This window comes from Equus quagga, chromosome 7 (genome assembly GCF_021613505.1).
Source record: "Equus quagga isolate Etosha38 chromosome 7, UCLA_HA_Equagga_1.0, whole genome shotgun sequence".
Taxonomy (NCBI): Eukaryota; Metazoa; Chordata; class Mammalia; order Perissodactyla; family Equidae; genus Equus; species Equus quagga.
The window spans coordinates 124059395-124079518 of NC_060273.1; the positions used below are offsets into that span (position 1 = coordinate 124059395).

At 35.0% G+C, this 20124-nt stretch overlaps 1 protein-coding gene across 2 annotated transcripts in view; it reads left to right on the forward strand.

Annotated features, from left to right (window-relative positions):
* EDIL3 (EGF like repeats and discoidin domains 3) overlaps window positions 1–20124 on the forward strand; it is a 407727-nt gene that overhangs the window by 156136 nt on the left and 231467 nt on the right. The window contains exon 3 of one of the 2 annotated variants that reach the window (XM_046668389.1): window positions 14968–15000. The exons of the other annotated variant lie outside the window; for it this stretch is intronic. Coding sequence (XP_046524345.1) covers window positions 14968–15000 — 33 coding nt within the window. The remainder of the gene's footprint in view (window positions 1–14967; window positions 15001–20124) is intronic. 2 annotated transcript variants of the gene reach the window in all.

Here is a 20124-nt window from a genome sequence, read left to right on the forward strand (position 1 = left end):
AAGAAAGAAAAACATATTTTCTGCTCACTTTAGGAAAATATATTGAAAAATTAGAAAGGTTAAAATTGAAAATAACTGTAAATTGTCCTTTTACTTGGATTCCAAATGGAGTGGCATGAGGTCAGTTGTTGCACTGCCAAAAGGTACAATTCTACACATTTATGAAAATGAAAATTACTATTTTAAAGTGATAGGCTAAGGGGCAAATTTAGCATTAATCTCTGGAAAAATTTTCTTTTCCAAGTTGAGCACTTTCATGGAAAAGAGATCTACAAGAGACTCACAAAGGACTTATAAAATAGTTAGAACATGTCCAACTTTCTTTAAAAATCTTCCATACTTTTACTTGGTTTTATCTTCTTCATTGATTTTCCACACGAATCTATTTCTTGATTCTAACAATTATACCTATCATTTGTTTTGTTTTAATTGAATTAATTACACATCAATCCATGTATCCCAAACAGAGCAAGTCTTTAAAAAATAACATTATTTTTAAGCAAACGTGATGAAGTATTAAAATTCTATCATTTTATGAAAGTTCATATGTTGCTGGAGAATCAGCAAACTGTTTTTCCTGTGATTACAATAGAAACAAGAAAATAAAATAATTATCTTTAGGTTGAGCTGTTGAATGCCGTAATAGGAAGAAAAGCTAACAGTGTACACACTGCTTTTGTCTTGGGAATAGCCAGCTATATTTAAGAATATATATTTTACATAGAATTTATTGATTTTCTTCCTTACAAAAATAATGAAGAAAATTTGGGAAATATAAAGTAAAAGAAGTAAATAAAATTATCATAATCTTAGGTTATATATACTTTCATTCTTTTTTCTATCATTTACCTCTATGTATAGGTCTATTTATATATGTGTCTATAGCTGTATATAATCATATAAAGAGTGATAGCAAGTTAAGTTGATGCCTCATATAAAATTGTGCACATGCGTGTTTATGTGTATACATACGTGTGTGTAAAATTTCTACAGTACATAGTTCATATTTTTTGATATCACTTTTTTTCCACTTAGGATATAAAATTAATGTTTCCATTTCATTAAAAATTCTTTCCTGACATTATTTAAAACATCAGGCTAACATTCTGTCATTTACCATCATTTTATTAAACCAGCCTCTATTTTTGGACATTTAAGTTGCATGCAAATCTCCTCTCTTATAAGCATCTTGATAAACACTCTTTTAACCAAATTTTGTGTACATTCCTCATTGTCTCCTTAGACTAAATTCTTAAAAGTAAGTTGTTGGAGTAAGAGTTATTTGAGAACCTTTAATATCAGAAAGATTGTATAGGAAAGGCTAAACGGTTTGTCATGATGGATTTGTAACGAAAAGAAAGCTTAATGGGTTTAGATCTACTTAATCAGAGTAATGCAGATTTGGGGTTATTTGATTTTTATAATAGGAGGAGAAAAATATACTTGAAAAGCAGAAGACGAGATTGTTAGCCCATCAAATGTACTTTTTAAATAACACGTGAAGACTACATCCTCTTTTATTTTCACTTGATTATTGTATAAGGCAAAAAAATCATTTAAAAAGGACAAACTGTAAACAGGCATCTATATAAAGTCCAGTTTGGTTGATAATAATTATGAGAAAAAGGCTATTCTCTAAAATTCAGGCCAATGAGAGAAAGAGTAGGCATTTTATCAAGGAAACCTTAAATAATGGCTGTGGAACATCTAAAGTATGCAGCTGACTTAGGATAGCTGGAGAAAGAAAGCCTAAGAAGGTTAGATAAAGGTAGGAAGTGGGAGAATGATCCGTATCCTTTGGATGGAAAGTGAAAGGCCACTGGATGAAGGACAGAGCATTTGCTCTCATCTTTCCTTTACCATTAGTTACACAGAGAATAGAAGGAAGAGAAAGAGATGAAAATAAGTATTTTGATAGATTGAAATTTATTTCTTAGAACTATTAGAAACTCTTATAGCATTTAATATTGGTAAATTAGATTAATTAATCAGGAAACCTTATTGGCACCTACACTGTGCTAGAATCATGCTGTTTTTTATGAGGAATTATTAAAGTAAACAATAAGGGTTACTAAAATGCAGTAGAAAGCATGACTCTTTTCTCAAGGAGCTTCAAGTAGATGCCATTGTATGTGAAGGTTTATTTGGCCATGGTCCCTGAAGCCATAGGAAACCTGGGTGACACCTCAAGGTAACTTTGTGCTTGAGGACAATTTATTGTTCAACATATATCAAAGCATTTATGTGAAGGCTAATTCTGTAATCCACAGTACTTCAAGTACGATGGCAACATAATTTTTAAATGAGTCATATAAGGAGAGAGAATTTGGGCAGAATCCTTTTCAAAATGTATTTAATTTTTCCCTTTGAGAGTATAAAATTCACCAAACTATGATTTAAAATGGACAACAATCAATATTTATTATTATCTTTCTTTTAATCAAAGTTTGGAAAGTAAGCTAGGAAGGACAAAATGTCAATTCCTCAGCAAAAGATAGAACCAGATAAGCAGTTTTCTTAAGTACTAATCCTTGGAAAATATAGCAAATTTCAAATAAGAATTAGTCTCCTCTTTGCATAGCCTGTTGAGAAATGCCCACAATGTCTTTATCTGGTAAGATTTTAATTCAGAAATCAGACCCCAAGTGCTTCATCTAAATCACGGAGAGCAGTTGGCCACAGAACTCATCTCTACAGTAACTGCCAAATATTTCCAACGAGACAGATGTTGTGTGTGTCAAGTCTGCTGTCTTTCAGTCAATTCTTTTGGCTCTTCAGGCAATGGATAAATGGCGTGTATCACGGAACAGCCTCTGGCCTCTAAAGTCAGCTTTTATTAATTATTCGACTATGTAGGTCAAGCTATGTTGTTCTCCACAATGATTTCCTGACCCAAAATATCAGTAGTAAGTCTCACCTCATAACTAGACATGCTATTAGCAGGCCGTCATGTAATGAACATTGAAAGGAGAGGGCAGATGGCTTTTTTCTGCAATTTATCAATCCCATGATGCCAAGGATGTTTTTTCCTCACCCCTTTCCCTTTAACCTTGTCTGGTATTTTTAGAGTACTCTATTCACTGAAATACTAATATATGTATTATTCTTGTAATAACCTTGAAACAAACAGTTGAGCTAATACCAGTCTCAAAATTGAATGGGAAAATGATCCTGTGATGAATGTAATGACTGAACCAAGGTCATAGATGCTTGCTCAGTGGCAGGACAGATGAACCTGAAATTTTGTCCCATGCTTTTCCACATTTGTTTGTGTTCAAGTTAAACTGTGCCTGTTATACATGTGGGGATGGATACTTTGAAACAATGAGAGAACCTGGAGATATAATAATAGTAGCAATATCTTTGATTCCAGCGCTCGTCACATGCTGACCATGCTCTCTTGGAATTCGGTAGGAACGCATTCTCTAAATGATTGCATCATGATGTTGTGGTTAAGAACTCAGCCAGACTGAATTCAAATCCTGGCTCTTCTATTTACTAGCTCTGTGACTTTGGGCAAATTATTTACTTCTTGATGCCTTTGTTTCTCATCTGTGAAATCAGGGTAACAACAGTACCAACCTCAAAGGGGTTTTGTTCAAATTAAATGAATTAATATATGTAAGGCTCTTAGAACCGTGCCTGGATTATAATAAGAGCTATATAGGAGTTATAAAATAAGTAAATATAAACATTTAAACCTTATAGACAATTAAAAAGCTACGTGCAGAAATCAAGCTTCTAAGTCCTTGAATATTCTTCCATCATTTCAGTCATTAATAATATTATTGAAATGTCCAATAAATCCTGACCTATTATTTTTATGTTAGGATTTTTTCTGCTTGTGCTTGAATATGCAAACTGGGGGCAGTTTAGCTGTCAGCTTTTAATTTTTCAAAAATTTCTTTCCTTCAACATATAATTTGAAAGATCACCTCACTTGGTATGGGAAAAAGAGAACCCTGTGTTTTATTATTTGAAAATTATGAGTAATGTAAGTAATGCCTGCATAATTAGGAGTCAGCCTTTCTGGAGTATAGCTTTTCTTATGCTTACAGCAAATAACTTATGAATTGATTTTTCTTTATAAGATTGCAAAATGGGAATCTTGCAAAGGCATAATAAATACCAAGTTGGAATTTATGACAACATATTAATATTAGGTTCTTAGTTGTGATAGATCAACAATAAGGCCTTTGTGGCTTTGCATAAAGATAGAATCACAGAGTAGAAGAGAACACTAAGATCTTCCATTTAAAGAATATTATGGAGCATCTCTGGAAAGCTATTCCTGACCCCCAGAGGCTAATGTTGCCTTTGTATATGACCCCAAGATAAAGGACCTACCCTTGAGATTCTTACATTTGGGAAAGGATTATAAAACACACACATCAATAGTCATTACACCGGAAATAACATCATAAGAGAAGAACAAAGAGCTATAGCTACCAAGAGGAGAAAAGGCCACTTCCAATCCTGGGGATTGGATTTGGTGGCTGAGATGGTGTTTGAGATGGGCTGGGAAGAAAGTGTAGTTCAATAGTAAAGTTATTGGGTGGAAACATTTTAAGCAAAATACTGGATGATAAAAAACGCACAAAGATGAGAAACTTGAGAAGCTTCTGGAAGAATTAACATTAGTGGTTGCCCAGATTATTTAGAGTTTATAGGGATGATTGGGAGCCAGACCAGGAAGGTGGTTTGGACCTGTATTGTATAGGGCCCCACGTCCTCCCCTTGATCTACTCCCATAATATAGTTTTCAATGTTTTTAACAAATTTATCCCAGGAACATGATTCTATAACCTCTTTTGATGATACATTATTGAAGCATACAAAATTATAAAAACAAAACAACACAAAACTCTGAACTGAATATTTGAGGTAATTTTTAAGTGCTAACTCAGGCTTTTCTTTTGAGGATTAAATTGTACGATTTTTTTCTCTTACATTTTTATTCTACCTCCAAGATAAATGTATTTTTCAATTCATTAATTATTGTGGTTGTTTTCAATAAGACTTGCTCTAATAGGTAGTTGATTGGGAAAAGGTTAAGTGTGGCTTATTGACTGAAATTAGTGCTAATTTCTAACATAGAATTTCTAACCAGAAATTAATTGCTAGAAGAAACAACTGTAAAGGTTGAAAGACAGTTTCCAGGGGACACCTCCATGACTAGAAATGTCAGTTTACATGTGGAAAATCCCATGAGAAGCCACAAAATATTTATATTCACCTGCATAGACACCTAGTCCTGGACACCAAGGAAACTGTTTTGATGAAGACATATGTTTGGTTTTTCATCTGTGGACTTTAATCAACTACATATGAAATAACAAGCAAACTAGATTCTTCGCTAGGAGAAGATGAAACGTTGGAAGAATACCTTTGATCCTTTGCTTGGTTTCAAAATTTTGCAATTTTTCCATTACTAAGGTACTTTTAACATTGCTGGCAAGCCGGTCATATTCTCCCTTGACCCCCACGCCAAGCATAACCTCCTCCTTGGGTGTCTTCCCCACCCTTCTTTTTCCTGCCCAAACTTGCCCTCAGACTGAAGGAGATAAGTAGTCCCCCGTGCTCTAGGAATTGGTCCATAGGTGGCGCTGGAGGAGGGAAGGAAAGGAAATTAGTTCTTTACTTTTAGTAGCTAATACAAAGTTGGATTATTAGTTGTAATTCAGCAGCCTAAAAAAGGCAGTTCATAACATCATTGTACTTTGCACTAGTTATATCTCATCTGGAGATCTAATTCTTGTCTCTGTAAGATCTCATTCTTGTTGCTGCATTTTAAAAGAACTTGACCAATTTGAATTTATCAAGAGGAGGCTAACAAAAATGATGACCAGGATGTAGGCCATGATCTGTGAAATTAAGTAGAGATGTTTATCTCAGTTAAGAAGAGATCTATGGGGGGTATGATAGCTGTCTTCAATGATTTGAATGGCTGGTATGTCAAAGAAGGAGCTCCATTATTCCATTGTTTTCCACAGGCTGGCTCTAGGAGAAAGATGTGACATGTTCCTTTGTGAGATTATGAGTGCCCTGCCACTAGAAATTTTGAAGCAATATTTTGATATTTGGTTGACAGGTTGGACTAAGTGACCTTTAAGTTTGGTTTGCATTTAAATTTTTATTTTCAAGAGTTGCTTACATCCTGTTTTCTAAACAGGCTGTTTCCTAGTCTGTTTCTTGAAGGTTTAAAGAGTAGAAGTTAATAATGTGCATTCCCACCTTGGAAATAAACTCCAAGATAGGAAGAAGGAGGCTTGGACGCTCCCTGAATAGCCCTGCACCTTTATTCCATTTCATTGTCTTCAAGTTAGACCTGTCCACTTTTTTATCAGCTGAATTCTTTAAAGACATTCCAATTAAGGAAAAATTTTAGCCTAGGGTGACAAGTTTTGCAGATAAGGAAATTACATTGTCAATGTCATTTGATTAACACCTGAATGTGGATACACTGACTATTTTCTTTTAAAGAAAGTCCTAATTCTAAAAAAAAAAAGCATTTAATTTTAGCTTCTATTTTAACAGACAGGAAAAAAAATCCTCTATAGCAGTCATTAACTCACTGCTGAATAAGTCAGTGGCACATTAGATTAGCTGAGTTCTATGTAGGCAGGCAGAGGCTGTGCTTTCTCTCTTATAGTTACGTCCTTGGGATGAGTTCAAACTACATGAAAAAAATAACTCCCCTTGACCAAAGAGAAACAGACAGATCCTCCAGAAATATCTCAGCTCTCTTCCATCAGACGTGCCCACTGTTTTTTTCCCCTTCATCTTTTGAGTTTCAAAAGATATTTTAATTAAGCCAAATGTGTGGGTCTATATTTTGGGAATGCATCATTTCAAAGCCATCATAAAATTTGTAAGTTCCTCTTTGGAATACAAGCAATAAAAAAAGAATGATATTTTACTAAAAGACTTCACAAATTTTAAAGTTGTAAAAATGTCATGTTGGAAATAACTGTAACATACTAAATACTGGCTTGTATACACACACACGCACACACACTAATTATAAGCCAAGATTTTGTAATAAAGTAAATTTCTGTCTTCAATTAGTCACGATTTATTTTTTAAAAACTCTGAGCTTTTATATTATTTATATCCTAGAAAGTACAGAATATTCAGTATTCAACCCTAAACGTCCCCAGTGGGGTAGAGGGTGACGAGCAGGGAAATGTGTCCGTCATTCTAAGGCTGCATCTACCTGAGCACAGGGCTCAGCCATCTCTTTGTCTCTGTCTTGTGCTACGTGGACTTGGGACTTTGGAAGTTTTACTTGACCTCCACTAATGGTAGCTATTACAAGAGAGTAACTTTCACAAGAAGAAAGCACAAATATAGATTGTCCAATATAGTTAAGAAGCACATTACTAAAGATAGGCTGATGGCATAGAAAAGAGGTTCATTTAGTAGCCTTATTTATAAAAAGTGAATATTTTGTATTGTGTTTAGGATTATGCACTCCTATTTACTTAATGAAGCTATCTAGTCATTTTTTGTTTGTTTTATGTTTCTCCCACTATTCAAATGGAGTCTGATCATTCATTGAAATATCTATATGAGAGAACTCCTGAATCCATCCAAATATCATTCGATACTGAACTAAACCATGATATATCCATAAAATAGAAAATTATTCAATACTGTCCATATTTACTATTATATTGACATGGAAAAATATATACAATATATTCGTGAGAAAAGCAGGTTATGGAACAGCATCTATTGTAGAATCCTCTTTATTATATTATAAATGAATATCTAATTATTAATATATACTATATATGTATATATAGTCTGATGTTTAAATAGTTTTACTTTAAAATTCAGTTTGAGGTGAGTTTTTAGTTGGTAATTTAGATGATTGAACAAATATACTTCTATTTCGCAATGCAAACCTTAACCCGTTGTAACAATGGACATTTTGCCAACACCCTTAATCACAAAATCTCTTCTGGTATTAACATTTTATATGTGATGATTCTGTGGTTTCCTTAAGTGGATGGTGTCACTGAGATTTGTGCCAATATGGCTGGATCTATCCATTACTTTTTAGTTCTTTTGATTTTAACTTTTTAGATTTGCTTTTCAGATTAGCTCATTTGTCCAGATTTATGGAAATGAACTGAGGTGGAAGTCCATGGTCTCCCACACATAAGTAAAGCAGAAATCCGTACAACATAATCCTGATGGTGTCAGCATCCTTCTATCATATCCTGTGAAACAGAATAATATGGGTGCTATGACCAAATGAAACTCACATATGGTGAACAGGTAACCTCAGCTTCATTGCTTCCCTACTCACATTAAGCAGCATTCTCACTGTATAATTATTCTCCCTCTCCTGTATTAAATTTTCAAAACGATTATGAATTACTTTTACTGAAAATTGACAGATCTGAGCAATCATTTATATTAACTTCTGATCTGCTTTATCCCTCACAAGTTTCTCCCTTCTATTTGTCCATGAATTTTCTTAGGCTATCTGAGGTTTAATTTCCAGTCCTCACTTTACATGGCTCACAATAATGTAAAAACAGCCATTAAATTCACTTGCTAGACTTTATTTTCTCATCTGTAAAATTGGATAGCTTTCTAAAAATACTTAATTAGCACCAATCATGTGCACTATACAAAACTAAAAGTTAGGCATTGCCTTGGCAGGAAGAAAAGTGGATAATGTCCAGTTTGGGAACAAGACTGGAAAGTATTATTGCCATTTTCTTTTAGAACTGGCTTAAAGTTATCATTTAAAAGCCAGTGGGAGTTGGCAGGGAATAAATACATAAATCTGGAGACTGAAGTAAATACTGAAGAACTAAGAGTGGTGAGACTTGAATTCAGTCCACAGGATGGAATGAATTTGGATCGGGAGGAAGGACACACTGATTAAACAAAGGATATTTGAGGACAATTGAATAGATACATGAAATACTGAGTTCTAAACCCTTTGTAATGTCAAATCACCTAGCTTGAAAATCTTTAGTGCTGCCTTTAAATAGGAAAATGTGTCCCAATTATGTCCCCAAAGTTTGGATATGAATGTAGGCTAATTGAGTCATATTACTTCCCAGCTTCCCAATACTCTGGCTTAGTTTTATAAAATATGTATTTGTTTTCTTTTACTCAGTGGCAGAAAGTGAAACCAAAGCTTCCATTCATTCTTTATTATTTTCCCCATTTGTACCTCTTTCTAAAATGAGAAAATCACAAATGCACTGATAATTGCTGTTAACATGATTCACTGTATAAGTAGCTTATAAAACCCATGTGAACTATATCACTACTAAACATAGAAAGTGCACTTTGTGGGTCTGTTTTAATGAAGCTATTTAACTAACAAACTGTAGTTTGATGATTTTTGAATTAGATTAAAATCACAGATTTATTTTTTCATGAGATGATCAGATGGTTAGGAGAGCTACCATTGTCCTTTCAACCATTATTCTTTTTCTCTCTTGCTCCAAGAAAGATAATCTGATTTATGTGGCTACATATAGTTATATAAATTATTACATACTTAATTGTACATAGATTTATTTAACTAAAACATATATGAAAATGTAGGTTTTCTCTTTGGTAAATCTGGTAATATAGCATAATGAGGCAGCTGAATTTTATCGAGTAACAGAGAGGACTGTATTAAATATCTATCCGTGTTTTTTGTCTTTCTTTTGACAAATATTTATTGAGCCCTTCAGTGCTGGAGGCACAATTCTAAAAACTTAGATATAGTGGCGAGCAAAAAAGGTGCAGCCCTGCCCTCATGAAACTCCTCGTCTAATGGGAGAGACTAATAAACATGCAAATAAGTATATACTTATGTACTATTTACATGTGTACATAATTATATTTTATGTATTATATATTATTAACCACACTCATGTAGATATCATCCTCCAAATCTAGCACAGGAATCAAAATGCATGTAAAAGACTGATAGAAAAGAGAAGACTTTGTAACTCTCCGAACATTTTCTGTGCAAGTACAATTCTGCCGCTCCTCACAGTGAACCAAATACTCTGCAGTTCTGAGAGTGTAGAATTGAGCCCATGGTATGCTGTCTGAAGTCTTTGGCCAGGAGAGACTAACACTCCTCTTTATACTTTCCCAAGGAAGAAGTTGGTAATAGGAACTTTTGAGTCCTAAGGCATGTCCACGTTGGACCATTGGCCAAGGACCAACAAACGAACAATCAAACAACTACATAAATCAAAATCTCTCTCTAAATACTTCTCTGCATACTTCTAGAGGCAACTCCACAACCTACTTAAATGACTGGGTTCACAAACTTGAAATGACATTTGCTCTTCTTTGCCTTGGCAATCACACACACACACATTTATAGCATTTAACATCTGGGCAGGCATGAATATCATCATTCATAAACATCATCATTGTTATTTTTACATCACTGCAGTTGAATAAAAATATTCTAAAATATTGTCAGAGTACAAAAATACATATTTCTTATTTAATTGCTTATGGAAATACTGAATTACATGGATAACTCTGCACTTGCAAAGCATATTTGGTGCATAATTAACTAGATATCTAATATAGCAAACAAAATGATCCATAAGTCAGTATGAATTGAGTAACATCCATATGTAAAGTAGATTGCAATATGCTAAGGAATGTATTTTATATATTTCATAGTGAGCTTTTCCTATTTGATGGTGAGCCACATTGGGTATAGAATTGCTTTTGAATGGATTGAATTTCTAAGTTCTGAAAATTTACTGAAAACACCTGAGGATAAGACAAACAAAAACAGGAGATACAAGTATTGTTGAGACCATATAGAGAGACTAGAGCCTGTGCAATGAACAAGTATGTGTGGTTCAATGTCATATGCATATCAGGGTAGTACACAGCCCTTTGGGTTTGGGTAGTTATTGTATTTGCCAGTGTTCCTGTGGAAAAAAGGAGAATGGGAGGGAAGGAGAAAAGAGGGAAAGAAAGGGAAGTCTGAAGGATGCCTCCTCTTCTCAAGCACCAACCCAGTTCATGAACATGTACACTGCCGGACTGTCCTGAAAAGCAGTGACCAACTTCAAAACAGAGGAATAGGTTTAATTTAGCAAAACATGGTGGTGAGCTCCATGGGAAACTTAAGCGCTGAAAGCCCAGCTGTCCTCTGAAAGCCCAGCCCTGGGCGGTATGTACTTCTGGTCTCGCCTGCCTGAGAGATAGTGAATTCCTTATGCATTCTAATATATGTTAAATGGGAACAACAAAACTGGTCAGGGTTGTAGCAGAATGCCATTTAGTTGCAAATAAGGGAAAGCTCAACTCAAACTAGATAAACAATAAAGTGGAAGTATTTTTCCTCAGAACCAGAAGTCCAGAGGTCGGTCTGGATATGATTCTTAACAATATCTCAATAATCTAATTTTTTTCTGTTTCTCCACTCTGCCTTTGCGCAGGACTGGCTTCTTTCTAAAGCTGGCTACTATCATGGTTGCAGGATGTCTGCCAACTAACTTCTGGGGCCACAGACTTCCTTGTTCACATCTAAAAGACAGAGAGAGGGATGGTTATTTCCAGACACTTTGTCAGGAAGAATGAGGAAGTTCCCTTTCCAAGAGCCTCTTTTCACCCAAACACATGCAAACCTGTCCTTGTACATGGTTGTCCCGGATGGGTCATATGCCTGCCTGGACCAATACTGTGACCAGGAAAAGGGAAAAGATTTACTTAGTTCTGAGATACAGACTTCCTCCCTAAATTGGAGGGATTTAGAGGATTTGTTGTTGTAGATAGCCAAGTAAACCTGAAGATGTTACAAGAGAAAGAGCATTGAAAGCTGGGGAAGCAACCCCAGTACGCTGGCCAGTGGCTTCCTAGAACCCTGCTCATCTCCTGCGGTGGCAGTTCCAGCAGCTGGACCCACGGCTCTTTCTTGCTGTAACAAACTTTAATGAGTAGAGTCCTAATTCTTAGCATTTAGTGTTCATAACTGTCAACTGCCGAGCTTTTTAAAAATGCAGAAAACTGGGCTAACATCCAAAATCCAAATTCAGTAGATCTGGAGCATTTTAACAAACATCCACAGTGATTTTGTTATGGGCAATGAGAGGACCACACTTAGTTAAATTCTGTGTATCAGATATATATTTTTATTGTCTGTTTTCCTACCATTGCCACAATTTCAGTACATCCTTCTACATTTTGACCAGGCAGAGCAATACAGAGTTACTTGGTAGTTTATTTTTATTTTGCTTGGTGCATGTGTTTTAATTAGAGTAACTTGCATGTGACACAGACTTTTATATATACTTTGATTTCCTGGTTTTGTAAATTCTAAGAAGAGGAAGAGTGATGAATCATTTGAGTAGCATGACATTATCTTCTGTGATACTTATTTCACTTAAATGTCACTAAATAGGCCGCGAATACTCACTTCAAGGCTTCATTGTACTTCTCGGGCTCAGCTGCCAGACATTAATAGTTGATGATGCTTTGTTTGGTGATGCAGTTAGCTGTCTTTTCCAGAGATAACTGAAAACGGTGAATTAACAGTATGACTATCCCTTGTGTATGTGCCTTTCTGAGTGTGTGTGTGTATATTTTAACAGTATGAATATTGGTTAGTAACATCTATATATTATGAGGAACAACCACTATGGAGATGTTGCCTAGAAATAGAATTGTATGCAGATTTGTGTTCCTGTTGACTCTAATATTATTAACTCGTTACAAAGATGCTTTCAGGTATTACAGGCTCAAGTGTAGGTTAGTGCACTGCTTGCCCCAGAGGCGTTGGTTTTATGTCATTCTGATTGCTCTCATTCTTGTAAATTTGGAATTGTGTTTACTTCTGTGCTTGCTAGTTTTTTCCTAAAATTTCTTGCTTATCCATGTGTAATGGAGGAATAAAATCTCAGCATGTCTAATCTTTCTTCCTTAGGCTTCACTTGCTTAGGATGTTTTATTTAACCACATAGTCAGACTCTCACCTACCTGTCTGTCCTGGTTTGTAAGAGACTTGAAGAAGTTTCCAAGGGAGAACTTGATTCTTAAAGGGATTTCTCTCCCAGCCCCTAAATCCAGGTTTTCTTCCCCGTTATGCTAAGACTAACATTGTCAGAGGTCTAGCCAGTCCTCGTTCCATGACCTTTCCCCCCTTTTTCTCTTTCTCGCTAAGTGGATACTGAATCAGCACTTTGTGAGACAGTAAGGCATAATGGAAAGAGGTTGATTTTAAACTCAAATTCAGATTGACCCTAGACAAATGGCTCTGTCACTCTGAACCTCTGTACCTCCATCTATCAAATGAGAGGAATTTTCATCTCATTGGTTGCTTTATAAATTGAGGTCACACACATAAAGTGACCAGCCGTAAGTGGAAGGTTGTTGTTCCCTTTTGAACCTCTAGACTTTCATTAGCAACAACCTAAGTGAGCTCTTCTGCAAGCCCCTATGGTGTTTTCCTAAAAGGGAATTCCCGGAAGCTACTGAGAGTTTTCCTCTTTGAACATGTTATGATATATTTTGGACATGATAAAGCAGCAAACAGCTTTTTAAATATTTGTGTTCTCCACACCACTCATCCCAACTGTGCTTGCTCTCTCTGTTTCTTTATATGTGCCAAGGAGACAAGCCAAACGTTGAGAGGAAAATAGTCAGGACACAAAGTAAGCTTGTCTAACGTGTACTCTGTGCAGATGTCACCTTAACGGAAAAGAGAGAGGACCCTCCCTGGTTACACAGTGGTCCCTTGATTAACGAATTACCTGGGGACAAAGCTCCTTTATAAGCAATTCAGCTGAGTAAGTTTTTATTTTAAAACTTCATGAATCGAATGAAATAGTACTGGCTCATGTCGTATAATTCAGTGGTAATATTCTGGGTAAGCTGCGCTTGTGCCCAGAGCAGAAATACCTCCTCACAGAGTGTGTCTGTTGGGATAAAGGTGAAGAGGTGGACTCTAGGCAAAACCGGGACGTTACCTCAGAGAAACTCTTTTTCTCACTCTTGTAACCCACCATGCTCCCTTCCCCACGGACACACAGGAGTCAATTGTTAGGCTCAGAGGCTTCCTGCTCTCAAAAATCCCTCCCTTTTAAAATGACTCACGGTTTAATGAGTTACCGTTCTCATTACCTTGTACTGATATTACCTGGTAATGTCCCAATCCTGGCTGCAAGTTGGTACCATTGAGAGAGATTCTGACTTAATCAGTTGAGGTGGGGCCCAAAGTGTGTCATTCTAATACAGATTCAGGGTTTTGAACCGCTGCTTTAGCATAAGGTTGTTTCATATTGTGGCCTTTCCTTTTATAATAATATAGTAATTTTTAATATAATAATAATCACTACTGGTGAATCTTAAAGTGTGTGGTACACATGAGTGAGTGTGTTTGTGTGTGACAGAGAAAGAGAAGAAGCTGGAATCTTCGTGTTTAACTGACACCCAAAGTGACTCTGAGCCTTTCTAAGGTTTAATAACCCCTATCATATTTATATCTTCTACCTCATGGAACAAAATTTGTGACTACCAACAATGCTTTCTAATTCCTCTCTGCCAATAGGAAATTCCCACAAAGTGGGAAAGTGGGGTATTTATAGGTTATATACAATTTATATTTTTAAACAATATTATTTATAATAATTATAATTTACACTCAAACTAAATAAAGTCAATCTTGTTTGCAAAAGGAAAGGACAATCAAATTCAGAGAACTGAATGGTTTTTTTCTAATGCATATTTTAAATTAAAAGAGTAAGTTTTAATTTACTGTAAATACCCATTAAATATATCATTATCTAATTATCTAATGACAGCTTTCTAAGCTGTCGATAAAATTACAAGTCAGGAACTTGTAGTCACTGTTTGGAAATGTGAAATATATTTACATTCAATCTCAACATCTCTTTCTCTCTCTCTCTCTCCCTCCCCCTCCCCCACCCTCCCTCTGTCCCCACATCACCTCTTTTCCTCTTATCACAGCATCAGATGAAGAAGAGCCACCGACTACAGCAGGTAAAGTTTCTATGCTGTAAAGATTATTCCTATTTGATTTCATGCCCTGAATAATGAAGACTCAGCCCTTTGAAGTGTATTTCTTTCAGGTTTCAACCAGAAAACTGGCACAATTTTATTTATTTACTTTTTTGTTTCTTGGGCCCATTATTCTGTTCCAGACTCAACAGTGTTGATTAAGAGTTTTGAATAAAAAGAGAAAAGAATTGAATATGAACTGTTGCAGAGGAAAACATAACAAAATATCACATCAACATTAAAGAATAAGGAAAATTGGAAAATCAAGACATTGAGAAAAATGCCAAAAAATAATAAAATGAGGAGAATGCAAAACAGGAAAATGATAAAATGTACTTTCAGAAATATGATCTTCCATGATAGAACACTGCATTATCAAACATATAATCAGCATTGAACATGATATTCATTTTCGTTTAAGGATAAAAATTATGTTCTTGCCTCACTGACTCACATTATTTTAAAAAATAATTTTTACTGTTATACCTTAATGATACTGAAGCCTCACATCATGGCTCTGTTCCTCATTCAGCTAATCAGCATTTATCAAGCACAGGCCTGAACTAAGTACTATGAAGAATGCAGATGTAGAGAAGGCCTGGTGTTTTCTATGTGGTTCTAGGACTGTGGGATGGCTCAAAGAGAAATGCCAGTAGCGGAACAACCAGGTGCATTTCTAAGGATAAAATGGGCAGCACAGCTGATTGGATTTGCAATTAACAAAAGGCTCAGGCTAGCAGACCAGCAGCATCAGGAAAAAGGGGTCAAGCCCTGAGATGTAGCACTGTTGACCAGACCTCAACCAACTAGATAGATTCCTTCTCCGGCAAGTAATTGAAGAAGGGAGTTAGGCCTGAAAGAGAGGAGCAGGAAATAAATGGTTATTGAAACTAATGGACGAAATGGGGCTTGATTTTATAGGAAGGGGGGATCTAGTCCAGTTATTGGAATGCAAGTGTAAGGGAGAGTCAGTTCAGTTCATAGACCTAACAGTTCAAGTGGTGGAAGACTTGTTGATTTCCACCTCCCTCCGAAACTGGGCAGGGATTTTTACCTATAAGAGTTAAGTTCAAAAGATCAAAAATTGAGTGGAAGAAAATGACATAGACATCTTCCAAATATCTTTGGTAAACTCCAAGGATGCCATATTGTATGATACTCATTGTAATTATAACTTCCTTGGTAAGAGAATCACAGAATTAGATAAACTCTCAATCAACGTTTCATTTTCATAATATCAATAGTTTATAACCTGATTTGGATGATAAGAACTCCCAATCCTTTTCTCCCACTCTAGTCAGTATTGGGTAGCCTACTTTTAGGAGCAACCTAATCACTTGACTCAGTAGCAAACTCATACAAACTCTTAATGTTGTTGCTTTGAGTCTCCTTTGCCTAGTTTCTAACTTCTTTTGGCCCTGACTTGAGGCTTTAGTGTTTACAGGGTTGTCCAAAGACTCTATCTGTGGCTCTCAACCTTAATTCAATTTTCTCTTCCCGTGAGTATCAATCTTGGGAGCACCTGTGCTTTTCTAGCCTAATCTCGTTCCTGCCATACTCTTGTACCCCACACTGCTATATGGCTCACCAAGGAATTTTGGTGCCGTTGGAAAAGAATTATTATTTTTTGCATGATAAAGATTAATTTTAACCTAATGTAAACTGCCTTTAAGTACAATATAACTATTGTTGGTGTAATTTTCTTATTCTAAAGCTATTTTAATGATTCCTTTGCTTGCTAAGAAAGTCTTTTGGTAAATGCAACTGAACATTTTTTCTCCAAATATTTATTTTACTCTAGAATGATCCAAACATCATAGAGTTTAAATTCTATTTTAAAAATAGTTTTGTTTTCAGATATGATCAGATGTTTTTGTTGTGATTTTAGGACAGACTTTTAGAATAGAACAAATGTATTCTTAAGGAATATTTTAACTAAATAATTTCACATACAGATTATACTAACATTGAGAACATTTGTCGTTTAGTAAAGCAGACACTCCTTTTATATAAAAACTACCAGTGGGAGCCAAATGTTTTCCTTTTAATTTTATCAAAGTTTATAATAAAAAGAGTATTATTGTGCATTGTATAGATTGTCAAAACTTTTAACAAAATATGAGATTTGTAAAGACTTGGTTGTGGAAAATGGATTATGATTTTTTTAGTTCTTTTTGGTACCTCTTTCCTCCAGTTTTTTCAACAATTATTTTTCTTAATTGAATATTTATTATTCTGTTTATGTATCTTTTTCATTAATATTTCTTAAAATATAGTTTTTATTTAAACCTGTTAATCATAATACATTTATTTAGTATATGATTCTTACCTGTTTTTACTCTCATCACCTCCCATCAACAGAATTTATCTAGAATGATCTTTTCTAAGCTCAGACTCATTTTATGGTCCTTCTTTAACTTATCTTTTTTTCCTGTTATTTCTCCATTGCGTTTATATCAATGAAATAAAACTCTTGTTGCCACCCAAATTGTACCTGTTAAACTTTCATATGTCCCTGCATGGTATCTTTATCATATTCATATTCTTCCTTCAGATTCACAGAATAATTAGAGATTCTTTCAAATCCATACTTTAACTTCTTTAAGTTAAATAATTTTAATTTTTCTAGTAGGACATCTTCTACACCTATTCAATAGTGGAAGAAATAATAAAGTAAATGTGGGTGTTTTTTGCTGCCAAATAGTCACAGATTCCTGATGAGTAGTTGTTAATATATGAATTATGAATTAAAAATTATTTTTTAAAACAAATGTATACATGATTTATCTAAACATATAGGTTCCTAGTGGATATTAGTACTGAATGATAATATTTATTACATGCTTGCAAATATGGATATTATATAACAAATCTAAGTTGTTTTTACCCCATAGGTACACAGAATTAGATTAATTATAATTCAATAATCAAGACAAATGCTCATTGTTCAGAACTATTTTTAAAGAAAATAATAGGTTTTCTTTCTCGGATAGCATACAGTATGAAAAAATAAGGAAGATAGACAATATAAGTCTGAGAAAATTAGTGAGATATTAGATAGTGTTCTTCTTGTGTTATAATGCTACAAAATAATATGGGCTTTTCTCTTTATAATAGAGCATATTTGATTTGTCTTATATTTAGAATTATTATGACGGCCATCATTAAAACAGATAAATGATCTTTCTATTCTGTTCTCATATAATTCTGTTTAGAATATTTTTACACTGTATTCTGCCTTTAGTTATTTTTTCAAATATGCCTGATTTCTCTTATTTGAACCTCTAAATTGCCATGCAAAAAGCAAGTGCTTACAAAGTGCTTTTTGTGTAGATTAGTAGAGGAGCTGCATGGCACATCACATCTGCATTTCTCCTCGTGGGGGGACAGCCCCGTATTAAATATGGAGCATCCACTTGTTAATCGTTTCCATCTCCGAATGTTCTGATGGGATGCATCAGCCTAAAGAGACATGGTTTGTTGCGTCTGAGTTACTAGGACAGTTTCACCTTGTTTCTGTAACTCCTGAAGCTTCTTTTTATTTATCTTAGTTGAATCTTATGTTTAGGTATTTAAGCATCTTATTTCATCGAGTAGAAAAACACATCCATGAACTATACAAAAGATTCCTTCAAACTAGGTTATATCCCAAGATCTAATTACAAACTAATGAGATTTGTATTTTTCCAGTGGCCATAATAGATACTGTACCTCCAAATGAGTTCCCTTTAGAAGTGGTATGTGCAATCCAATTATGTCGCTATTGCTCAAATAATTTTTGGAAACCTTCTTTTGAAATTTCCTTCAGAATCTGTTTATGAGTTTGCAACATCAATTATTCCCTTATAGTCTCAGAACTGTGTTACCATATTCATCAGACTTTGGTCTAATAAACATGCCTTCAAAAACAAAGATTTGCAAATATTAAGAAAGTATCTGAGTGTGTGTGTGTGTGAAATACAAATCAGTCTACAACTTTGAAATCAGATCAGTTCTCAACTTTTGAAAAGTGATCACATTATGTTAAGATTAAATTTTATAAAATAGTACTCTAATAAAGTTATGTCAGTGGCTGCTTCTCCCATGCTGCACAGATCCAATTTTTGTATAATTTTTATTTAGATGCCATCATAGGGAAATGCTTCATAAACTGATTATAAGAATACTGTTACCATGTCCTTTACAAAACAGTTATTATGTATTGTGACATGATTCTTTCAGTTGTAACAGAAAAGTCAATTTAATGTTGCTTAAATAAAAACATATTTTATTGGCTCACAGAATTGACAAGGAGGAGCTCAATGATGTCCCTAAAAATCTGGTTTTTGTTTTTCTTTCCCCAATCTTTCTGCTCTGTCTTCTGTGGTATTAAATTTTTCTTCATCTTCAAACTGGTTTCCCTTGTGGTGGTGATATGTCTGCCAACGGCTACTCTGGTTATATGCATCTTGATCCATGTCCAGAGGATAAGGAAATGACATTTGTGCCCCTGCCTTCAAAGCCAGAGTCTGGAGACCCACTCTAATTAGACTTAGATCCCTTCTGCCAGCCCTAAAACAGCCAGCCAATCAAGGCTGTACCCTGGTGATGAGGTTGATTTTCACTTTCTCACAGATCATGAGCTGTGTGGCTGAGGGGCAGATAGAAGAACAAGAATTCAGGAACTCCTTAGGGAGAGGAGGGGAGAAATGCACACGAGGTCCATGATCAGTAAAGCCAACAGGAAGCGATCCTCATAACACCTCTTTGCCACTTTTGAGTATCTTCTTAGTTTTTCTCCTACACTTTGGTATGTTCTTCATATTATTGTATACAAATTCCTAGAGACCTGATTTGGAAGAAATAAACATGGTGCACATCTCAGTAATACTAAAGTCGATGTTTGCATTTGCCGTGTTATACATTATGACTTTTGGAATCTCAGCTTCACCACGTCCTTTATTTTTTTCTCATGTGCTTTAACATGTTTTTCATGCTTGTCAAAACTGTGTATATGCACTGGTCTTTCCTTTTTGCTTTAATGATCTGTTTCTGCAGAAATTACTAAATTTACTCAGCCCTGTTTCTTAGGCGCTGCTGACTGTAATAGTCCTCTTTCACGTTTCA